Raw genomic sequence first — 11,689 nt, 5'->3', positions numbered from 1 at the left:
CCTGCCACAAACTCTCTTCTGAGGAAACGAAACTGATCTGAGTCTCTGTGTCGTCTGTCTGTGTGAGAGTGAACAACCGTCCAAATGGCTCAGCACGGAGATCTGCTGGACCAGGACCAGTTCTGTTGTTCTGTCTGTCTGGATCTACTGAAGGAGCCGGTCACTACTGCCTGTGGACACAGTTACTGTAGGAGCTGTATTGAAGGCTGCTGGGATCAGGATGTTCTGAAAGGGGTCTATAGCTGTCCTCAGTGCAGAGAGACCTTCACTCCAAGGCCTAATCTGAGGAAAAATAACATGTTGGCTGAAGTGGTGGAGAAACTGAAGAAGACAGGACTCCAGGCTGCTCCCCCTCCTGCTCTGTGCTATGCTGGACCTGGAGATGTGGCGTGTGATTTCTGCACTGGGACCAGAAAGCAGAAAGCCCTCATGTCCTGTCTGGTGTGTCTGGCCTCTTACTGTGAGACTCACCTCCAACCTCACTATGAATTTCTTGGTTTCAAGAAGCACAAGCTGGTCAAAGCCACCGCACAACTACAGGAGAAGATCTGCTCTCATCATGACAAACTGCTGGAGGTTTTCTGTCGTACCGATCAGCAGTGTATCTGTTATCAGTGTGTGATGGATGAACATAAAGGCCATGATACAGTGTCAGCTGCAGCAGAGAGGACTGAGAAACAGGTAAGACCAGAACTACTTGTTGGTGACTGTCTGATAAACAAAGAATTAAAGATACAGTAGGAACTAAGGCTGTTTGAATATGAGATCATTCAAATGATATCGATCCACGGCAGAACAAATATGAACACAAACCTTGAGTATATTGTGTTTGCTCCAAATGTATCACCATTTTCTAAAGTCAAACACTATTATCATTCCGAATGCCCTTTTAAGAGTTCAAAGTTCAGTCTCAACCCCTTGATACATGTACACCTACCATAAAAACTATAATCATTAACATAGCAACATAGAAAATGTCATATGGTAAAGGGACTTCCTCCAGATTTTAGACCTTCCTCTCTATGGGCCCTATGTCACATTACTATACTATTGATCTACTGGACAAATAAAGCTTGATAGCTCATTGAAGAGTGATTCTCCACAGATGCAGCTGGGGATGAGTCAGCAGAAGGTCCAGCAGAGATTCCAGGAGAGAGAGAAGGACCTGAAGGAGCTGCAACAGGCTGTGGAGTCTCTCAAGGTGAGTATTGTTGACCAGAGGAGACACACCATTTCACTTCTCTCCTCCAGTCAGAGAGAGAGAGGGGCCCCTATCCAATCCCACTGTTGGGAACAGGCTGTCTGGACCCCTTTCAGAGAATAGACTGCTTAATGTAACTGACGGGTTATGAACCCGGGTCTACTGTGGGAGAAACCATCATCTTGACCAAAAGGACATTCCCTATTGTTCTGACTGATTTAAAGTCGCAAGCGGCTCTACCTCTTCACATAACCATGAGTAACCATGAGCGACTCATGTCTGCTATACATTAACAGGGAGCTCTCTCTCTCGATTCAATTAAATTTGCTTTATTGGCATTGGAAACATATGTTACATTCCCAAAGCAAGTGAAATAAATAATAAACAAATCAGAAATTAACAGTAAACATTACACTCACAAAAGTTTAAAAGGAATAGAGACATAAAAATAAATCAAAATCAAAATCAAATGTTATAACTCAAGTGCAAACAGAGTGAGCCATTCGCCAGACTGAGTTCTGGAGGTGAAATGGAAATGAATGAGGGAGAGTTAAGTGAGGTAGAAGGTGTGGTGAAGAGCTCAGAACCAGAGCCTGGCATCAATGGACATGATAAAGAAGGATCTGGTGCAGTAGGAGTTACATTGTAGGAGAAAGTGAATCCATTCCTTTTGGCAGATCCATTTGTAGTTTCAGGGTGGGTGGGAAAGGAGTTGGGTGCAGTTGAATCAGTGAAGGTAACCTGTAGTGGACTTGGGATATTTGTTTGTGTTTCTTCTGACCAGAGGGAGTGGGCGCTCCGTGTCACGCAACTTGGGTCAAGATCTGTTTCTTGCTTTGCTCTTAGGAACAGGGCACCATTGAAAGGAGTGATTTCTGGGGTAGCGTTAAGTGTAGAAGTGGAGCAATTAAGGTTGAAGACTGCTGGTGTTTGTGATTCCCGCCGTTTGGTGCAACACAGACCCGGTGGTGAGCGTGGTGAAACAGAGGAGTCACTGTCAGTCCTTTTGAGTTTTGAGTCTTTACCCAACAAAGTCATGGTAGGATATATCAGTTATCCTGTTAGAGCTTTTGTGGCGAATCCACTGTGCTGTTTCAGGTGCAACGTTTATGGTCATGTTGCAGCAGTTTGTAGGAAGGAGATTCCAAGATGTGGGAATTGTGCAGGAGGGGATAGAGGATTGTGTAGTTTCGGTGAATAAAGTGTGTGTCAACTGTTGGGATGCCCATGTTGCTGGGGATCTGAAGTGTCCGGTGCGAGAGAGGCAGGTTGAGGTGGCTAGAGTCAGAGTAGTGCAGAAGGTGTCGTATGCTGAGACAGTGAAGGAAGTAGAGGAGGATGGGTCAAGGGTGAGAGATCCTGAGAGGATCCCTGTGAGTAGTAGATCTGTGCCAGCACAGAGGGATAGGCCAACTAGTGATATATACTTCAGTAAAGTTAGCTTCTTAGAGTTCATAGCAATGGTTATCAACTGTACAGCAGAAATTGAATGAAATTGAATGTAAATCCCAGAAAATAGATATTGTGGTGGCAGCTGCAGAGAAGTACTTGGGCATACAAGATTAGACTTCAGAAGAGTTACAGGGTGTGTTGAGTGGTGGTGTCCCGTCCTCCCAGGCCGTTGGCATGGTGCAGGAGCAGATAGGGTCAAAGTAGTGGAATGGGGTAGTGGGTATTTAATGAGTGTAGGGTTAGTTGGAAGGGTGTTTTTTGTATTATTATAATTTCCCCTTTTCCCATTTTGTATCACAAAGTATAATGGATTTATATTATAGTCCAGTTGGGGGCGGTAATGCAACATATTGGATGCCAACCGCCGTTAAACACCAAAGAAGATGAACCGTTACATTATGTCTATGTACAGTATTGTAACGATGTTCATGTCTCTCTCATTCATTAACTTTCATGGTAGTTGGTTGTGTGGGTCTCTGGTTATGAATAGGGTGCTGACAGACAATTGTTGATGGATATTTATAGAGCTCTGATCAGGACGACAATTGATTACGGGTGTATAGTTTATCGAACAAGGCAAAACTTGGCTTCAGAAGCTGGACACAATCCAGTATATAGCTTTAAGGATATGTACTGGTGCATTTAAATCAACATCTGTATGTGCCTTACTGGTGGAGGCAGGAGAGATGCCTTTGTATGTACGGCGTAAAAAATTGTCATTATCTTATTGGGTTGAAAGGCTGTGAGGTTGAGCATCCCACTGCTACTGTTCTAGATGACTGTTGGGAATATCCTAGTAGACAAGGCAGTGGTTTTGGTTGGACAGTTGGAAAGCTTGCTGATGAGAGTGGTTTGAGGGAGTTGGAGGTTGGCCCTTCTGTGGTGATAGGGGATGTTCCTCCATGGTTACTCCCAGACCCTGTTGTTGATCTAACCTTGGTAGAGAAAAGGAAAGATTGGTCAGAAGTCAGTGATATAGTGAAACTGGTTGACAATTACATTGGTAAAAGTTTTTATGCTTTTTTACTGCTTTTCACAGACGGATCCAAGGACCCAGATAGTGGGCTCACAGGAGCAGGCGTTTACGTTCCTGAATTTGATGTGCAGATATGTAGAAGACTAACAGATGAACTGTCAGTATACTCAGTTGAACTGTTGGTGATAATAGTTGCCCTCCAGTGGGTGGAGGACGTACAACCTGTTAGAATTATAGTATGGTCGGATTCTCTGTCTGTATTGAATAGTTTATCATCTGGTAAATCTAATAGGAGTGACCTGCTATTGGAGGTATTAATGTTATTATGGAGAATTGAGAGAATGGGTTTAGTGGTGAGATTCTGCTGGGTTGGACGGGTTTGGAAGGGATTTTGGGGATGGGGGAGGGTCTATTAGAAGTTAGTAGGGCTCTTCTTTATTTTCTCAGAAGTACTGAGTTACGTAGGAGGATTTAGAAATGTTGGAAACCGTGATTGACCACACACTCCAGCACAGTAGGTGGCGGCATGCACCTTTAACGTTGGTTTGTGGACCGCCATTATATCATAGAAGAAGAAGTTGGTTGTGTGAGAGATTTGTGGTTCGTGAGGAGGGCTACTATTCTTTTTTCTTTTGGTTCTTGCGTATTTTCTGAATGTATTTTCTCATGGTGGAGGGTTTGTTTATTGGTTTCCACTGTTTATCGTTTAGAGTTGAGGGGGGAGTAGGGGTAGTTTGTTAGGGCGGCGTGATAGCCTCAACCGAGTGGAGAAGAAACGCTGTCGCTTCGGGTCCGTTCCGGAGAAAGGTGTGGAGGAAGTTTTGCTCATGGTCGGCGAACAGGTTGGAGCGGAACATCTGGACTCTGCATCCAGAATGAACAAGGCGGTGGTTGTGTTAATGAAAAAGGTTTGTCTTGTTGTGAGGGGTGTGTTGGTGCAGATGTCGCCTCTTTCGATAAGAGTTGTGGTGGCTAATCTGCCTCCGTTTATTGCTTCCGAACAGACCGCAAGTAGTTGGTTAGTTTTGGTAAATTTGCAAGTGGTTTTCGTGTGCTCTCGGCTGGGTGCCAAGCGGAATCCGTTAAACATGTCTGTTTTCATAGACAAGTGTTTGTTTCTTAACAAACCTCAAGGTTACACAGGGGAGGGGTGGAACACAGGGTTTGGTAGCACAGATAGTTTTCGGTGTTTCTAGTGTGGGGATCATCAGTTATAGGCTACAAGCAGCAATATGATTGATAGGTAGGACAGGTATTGAACCCAAATAATCCCTACTCAGATGCGCTAACCTCAACCCTAGTAAACATGCATTATAAAAACCTTCTATATAAAATGATCTCATATTGGAAGTAAATAGCCTCTGAATAGAAAAGAAAAAACACTGCATCTTCCAGCCCACCAATAAATGACATAATGCAACCTTGGCGGTTAGCATATTTACCTCAACATGCCCCTCGCTTGCCTGAGAAGGCAGAGTGCTCGATGCTGGTTGATGAATTTGACAATTAATGTACTAGGAAAATACGTTTTTGTCGACCAGAGGTGACTGAATTAATGTTCAGGCGTATTGATAATCATTATAGTAATGAAGTATAATTTCAAAACATGACCATAAAAACAGGTAATAATAAACATGAATCATCATTATATTACTTCACAGTAATGTGTTAAATGTGTTTTCAGTCCTTCCTCTTGCGTTAGCAGTGTGGAAAGGGACAGTAAAAAGCTCAGGCAGGAGGAGTTTTCCTGTGAAACGAACCCACAACCCTGGCGTTGCAAGCGCCATGCTCTACCAACTGAGCCACACGGTAGTAGTGCATGGCCAAGTGGTGGTGCGCAGGCCGTGGAGAAAGCGGTGGTGGGGAGGGTTGCAGCTGGGCTACATGAGCTGAGGCAGGTTTCTGTAGTAACAGAGACTCCGGTGGGCGAAGGCTTGGTGGGCTCATCCCAGGAAATATTGCCTGTCATTTGGGAAGAGGCTCTGATCAGGGAGGAAGTGCAGGGGGGCAGAGACTGAGGAGGAGGAGGACGGTTCCGTGCCAATGGAGGAGGAGGAAGAGGAAGAGGGGGGAGGTGAGTCTGCGGGAGCGGAGGACAAGGCGGTCTCGTTTTCAGACGGCTCATTGGATCCAGAGCTGACAGACAGTCAGGCTGAGGGCTCAGTATATACGGTGAGAGAACTTTCTAGGTTCCTGATGGAGACTAAAGGGGAAAAAGAAGGTTCTGCTGGAGTCTTATTTGATTGATCCTGGAAGGTTTGTAAGGTCAGTACAACACGTGATGAAGAATGAGGGGTTTAGTGTCCTCTCACCCAGGAAGCGGTATAGGCTGAGAAAATGGGTCATGGGTTCTTAAGGGCATGTCTTCAGAATCTGCTTAAATGGATGTTTTTTTCTGGCATGGCGGCTTTATGGGCTTCTCTACTGGTTTCTGATTGTGGTGATTTCCCTCCCACCTCTTATGGAGATTTCACGGTTAGACTTTCTTAACATGAACGGCGGCAAAGACTGGGGGAATATGTAAACCAAAAACATTTAAATGCCATGGCAGAAATCTTAGTGCAGGGGTAGCAAAAGAGGTGTGTAAGGGTAGGTTGTTAGTGATTAGAACCCAAATAATGACCTTGTCTTTGCTTTCATAAATGTGTCTGCACCTGGTCATCTGTAGCTCAGCTGGTAGAGCACGGCGCTTGTAACGCCAGGGTAGTGGGTTCGATCCCCGGGACCACCCATACACAAAAAAAATATATATATATATGCACGCATGGCTGTAAGTCGCTTTGGATAAAAGCGTGTGCAAAATGGCACATTATATTATATTATAGTACAGGGCTCAGTTCTCTGTTTCACCAGAGGGGTTGGAAAAACAGAGTGGGGAAACCAAGAAAATCCCTTGTTTTACGTTTGTCTGATGGGCGGGTAACTTCTGTTGTGGGGAGATGAGGGAGCCTGATGGGTGGGTAACTTCTGTTGTGGGGAGATGAGGGAGCCTGATGGGTGGGTAACTTCTGTTGTGGGGAGATGAGGGAGCCTGATGGGTGGGTAACTTCTGTTGTGGGGAGATGAGGGAGCCTGATGGGTGGGTAACTTCTGTTGTGGGGGAGATGAGGGAGCCTGATGGGTGGGTAACTTCTGTTGTGGGGAGATGAGGGAGCCTGATGGGTGGGTAACTTCTGTTGTGGGGAGATGAGGGAGCCTGATGGGTGGGTAACTTCTGTTGTGGGGGAGATGAGGGAGCCTGATGGGTGGGTAACTTCTGTTGTGAGGAGATGAGGGAGCCTGATGGGTGGGTAACTTCTGTTGTGGGGGAGATGAGGGAGCCTGATGGGTGAGTAACTTCTGTTGTGGGGGAGATGAGGGAGCCTGATGGGTGGGTAACTTCTGTTGTGAGGAGATGAGGCTGTGGAGTTGTACTCTGATTTATAGAGGGCAGAACTCTGTGGTCCTCTGTAGCTCAATTGGTAGTGCATGGTCCTTGTAATGCCAGGGTAGTGGGTTTGATCCCCGGGACCACCCATATGTAAAAATGTATGCACATGACTGTAAGTCGCTTTGGATAAAAGCGTCTGCTAAATGGCATATTATTATTATTATTATCCTGGGTTTTCTCAGGTTCTGCTCACAGACCTTTCCAAACTCTCTCTGTCACAGATAAATCAAATAGACATTTCCCTGGCCTTTCACAAACTCTCAGACGGTCTGCCTGTGGATTTTTATAAAAAGTTCTGGGGAATTATTGGACAGAACGTGTGTTGTGTGAGTGCGTCGGGGTGGGGGAGCTGTCGCTAAGCTGTAGACGGGAGGCTTTGACTCTCCTGCCCAAAATAGGGATTTGAGCGACATAAAGAACTGGAGGCCTGTGGCATTGCTCTGTTTGGACTATAAGGTCTTTACCAAGGTCCTCGTTAACAGACTGAAGTCCCACCTGGACTCTATTGTGCACAAGGACCAAACGTACTGTGTACCAGGACGCTCAAACACAGACAATCTGTTCATAATCAGGAGAAAGCCTTTGATAGGGTGGACCATGAATATCTGTTCAATGTGTTGTTTTGGTTGTGGGGAGAATTTTGTGGCCTGTGTTCAAATGCTGTACGCTGGGGCTTCATGTATGGTCAAGGTGTGGGGAGGGCTCAGTAGGCCAGTCTGGGTAGGGAGGGGCATTCACCAGGGATGCCCTCTGTCAGGGCAGCTATACACTCTTGTTATTGAGCCCTTTCTGGGCCTGCTACGCAGGAGGCTACAGGGAGTGTGGGAGCCAGGCATAGGGTTGGGGACAGGCATAGCAGTGGCAGCATACGCTGATGACGTCTGTGTTGGTTAGGGATGAGCAGAACCTACAGGCCCTGGAGAATAGTTTGAGGGTGTACGAGGGGGCGTCTTCTGCTTAGGGAAACTGGGGCAAGAGTGAGGCTCTGTTATGTGGGGCATGGAGGGACAGGGCACCTCCGCAGCTTCCAGGGGGGTTGCAGTGGGGCTGTGAGTGGCTCAAGATGCTTGGGGTGTATCTGGGCTCGGAGGGTTGGGATAGGAAGAACTGGGAAGGAGTGTCACAAGCGGTGGTGTCGAGGCTGACGAAGTGGAGGTGGCTCATCTCCCAAGTGGCATACAGAGGGAGGGTGCTGATCATCAACAACTTGGTGGCATCCTCCCTATGGCTTAAATTGGCCATTCTCAACGCCCCCGGTGGTCTGCTTGTGGACCTGCAGCGCAAGTTAGTGAATTTTTTCTGGTCAGGGCGGCAGCGTTCTGACTCAGCAGCACAGAGGCTACTGTACCGTACGGAGGTGGGCTGGAGGGAACCAGCATGTGCTCTGTTGAGGAGGGCTGGTGGTTTGGGGCTGGATCAGCAGATCTTCATCATGCGGCAGGAGAGATTCAATACAGCAGGGGTCTCTGATTTCTATGCTGCAGTACTGAGGGCTGGAGCAGCCTGAGGAGGGGCCACCACCGTTTCCACCACTGCAAGGGACAGCAGAGACTGGGGACTGGCAGGAGAGTCCGGAGGACTTACTGACTTTTAACACTCTGAGCTTAGTGGGAGTGAAGGGGCATCAGTGGCAGGGGGTTGTGGGGGCTGAGAGCATGGCTGGGTATAGGTGGAGGGTATTACATGGAGCCCTGGACACCAATAGCTGGTTGGCTCGGGTTGACCTGGGAGTTGGGGAGGGGTGTCCGTTTTCTGCCATGACAGACTGTTCATCATGTTTTTTCTGTGTTGCCAGGGTAATGCCATTACTGTTGACGCCTTAGGGTTGAGTTTGAGTTGTACAAAATGATCAACAGTGTGGAGATGTTTCAGGAGGTATGGGGGCTCAGGGGGGCTGTCTGTACGGCTGGAGAGGAGGGGTTGGATGGACGGTTGGAATGTGGTGCTGGTTGGTGTATTGTACTGTGGTGTTGGGTACTGGATAATGTGATTGTGTGGAGGTTGTGGTGGCACGCAATGTGCTTTTAGGGGTGGGGGTGGGGGTGTTAGTGTAATGAGGATGGCTCATTAAAGTAAGACAAGTCAGTCTCTCTCTCTCTCTCTCTCTTAACAGCGCTCTGCACAGGCAGCAGTGGTGGACAGTGATAAGATCTTTACTGAGCTGATCCGCTCCATTGAGAGAAGGCGCTCTGAGGTGAAGGAGCTGATCAGAGCCCAAGAGAAGGCTCAAGTGAGTCAAGCTGAAGGACTCCTGGAGCAACTGGAGCAGGAGATAGCTGAGCTGAGGAAGAGAAGCACTGAGCTGGAGCAGCTCTCACACACAGAGGATCACATCCATTTCCTCCAGGTAACTCAACTGCCTTGATACATGTGATATGAAATTAAAACTCAATGTGAAACTCTCAATCATTTGGTTCTGTTCTCTCGCTCTCGCTCTCGCTCTCTCTCTCTCCCCCCAGAGTTATCAGTCTCTCTCCGGTACCAGTGTATCTTCAGACTTACCCAGCATCGTTGTCCGTCCTCTTCAGTACTTTGGAGATGTGAGTAAGACTGTGTCTGAACTGAGAGAGAAACTAGAAGACGTCCTTAAAGGAGAATGGACCAAGATCTCCACTACAGGTGTGTTGAAAATAATAAGAACATCAACTTTAGACCATTGAAAGTTCCCTACTAGTCATATACATGTGGAATATGGTATGATGATAACATTCCCTCTCTCTGTGAATGTGTTTGTGTGTCTGTAGTGAATATAGTGGAGGTTGTACTGCCTCCAGAGCCCAAGACCAGAGAACAGTTCTTACAATGTGAGTCTCTTTATTCTGAAGTAACTAACAGTCTCTTTTTACTGACACTCCTAACAATCCCTCTAGAAATATATAGCAATAGTAGATCTAATCAAAGACTGGGTATCTATCTGACTCCTCATATTTCTCTGATTTGATCTCTGCTGTGCTCTAATCAAAGACAGGGTTGATACAGTATCTGACTTCACTTATTGTTCTAACTCCCCTCATTGGTCTCTGCTCTGCTCTTCTCCCAGATTCCTGTCAGCTCACACTGGACCCAAACACAGCACAAAAATGCCTCTCTCTGTCTGAAGGGAACAGAAAGGTGACCTATACAGACCAAGAACAACCATATCCTGTTCATCCAGAAAGATTCACAAACTGGTGCCAGGTTCTGTGTAGAGAGGGTCTGTCTGGACGCTGTTACTGGGAGGTGGAGTGGAGTGGGTGGGGTGTTGTTACAGCAGTCTCATATAAAGACATCAGCAGAACAGGGAAAGGTAGTGGATTTGGATTCAATAACAAGTCCTGGAGTTTACAGTGCTCTAGTGGTGGTTATTGTTTCAGACACAATAATGTTGAGACTAAAGTATCAGGCCCTCAGCCCTCCAGAGTAGGAGTGTACCTGGATCACAAGGCAGGAACTCTGTCCTTCTACAGTGTCTCTGACACAATGACCCTCCTCCACAGAGTCCAGACCACATTCACTCAGCCCCTCTATCCTGGGTTTTATCTCTATGATAGTACTGTTGAGCTGGTTAAACGGTAGTAGGGTCCACATAGATACTAGTCATGCTGGTGTAGTCTATAGCTGAGCTGGTTAAACTGTAGTAGGGTCCACATAGATACTAGTCATGCTGGTGTAGTCTATAACTGAGCTGGTTAAACTGTAGTAGGGTCCACATAGATACTAGTCATGCTGGTGTAGTCTATAGCTGAGCTGGTTAAACTGTAGTAGGGTCCACATAGATACTAGTCATGCTGGTGGTGAAGGTCCCCAGATGTGATGATTCATTCTGCTCTGTTTTTATGTACAATGATTTGATTGATTTGATCTTCAGAAGATGTTATGTATTACAATTCAATGCATTCATATTTTTTTAAGTGCAATGTCTTATATATTCACATTAATCATGATGTATGCTGTTAATGTATGTTGGTTGTCATTCAGAACCATTGACATGTTTTGTCAATTGGTTCTCTGTCTCATTGTCATTTTCCTCAGTATCATGGAACAGGTAGTGTTACTTACTTGCTAATTGAACTATATGGGCCGGTTTCCCGGACACAGATGTAGCCTAGTCCTAGACTAAAAAGCATGTTCAATGGAGATGTCCGGGAAACCGGCCCTAAATTTGGCATCTTTTATTCTCCCGTACTGCTCAGTCAAGCAACATTAAACCTGTCCAGCAGGTGGTGCTATTAACCCAACAATAAAAACAGCAGATATCTTGACTTGCCACTCAGTATATCAGTAATGTTCAGAATTGTACTTTAATATCATTGGAGATTGATGGTCTTTTTAATCCACTACCCAGAGTCAGGAACAGATGAAGTTATGTCTGCTACTGTTCAGTTATTAAATATGATTCATGGTGATGGGAAATAAAAAATACATCTAGTAGTAGTTTTCCTTTGCTATTTATTCCAAGGTGTGTCTTTAACTTGTAAATGGATTGTGTTGAAGCTGGCATGTGGTGTGGATAATAGAATAGAGTGAATAGAGGAGAGAAGAGAGGAGGAGAGGAGAACATAATATAGAAGACAGATAAGATAGAGACAATTCATACCCAGGGGAGTTACTGACTCTGGCCCAAATGACACCCTGTTCCCTACGTAGTGCA

The 11,689-nt window shown here is 46.0% G+C and overlaps 1 protein-coding gene across 1 annotated transcript; it reads left to right on the top strand.

Annotated features, from left to right (window-relative positions):
• The first annotated feature begins 38 nt into the window (after positions 1-38).
• Positions 39-10,854, top strand: LOC311126192 (tripartite motif-containing protein 16-like). Its single transcript, XM_084200209.1, has 6 exons — positions 39-681; positions 1,106-1,201; positions 9,173-9,406; positions 9,519-9,678; positions 9,804-9,863; positions 10,100-10,854. Exons 1-6 carry the CDS (start codon positions 85-87, stop codon positions 10,612-10,614), a joined length of 1,662 nt encoding a protein of 553 aa, XP_084056335.1. The 5' UTR covers positions 39-84; the 3' UTR covers positions 10,615-10,854.
• Positions 10,855-11,689: the final 835 nt, after the last annotated feature.

This window comes from Coregonus lavaretus, assembly GCF_964263955.1.
Source record: "Coregonus lavaretus genome assembly, contig: HAP1_SCAFFOLD_8811, whole genome shotgun sequence".
In the NCBI taxonomy this organism is placed as follows: Eukaryota; Metazoa; Chordata; class Actinopteri; order Salmoniformes; family Salmonidae; genus Coregonus; species Coregonus lavaretus.
This window is presented reverse-complemented; position numbering and strand designations above follow the sequence as displayed.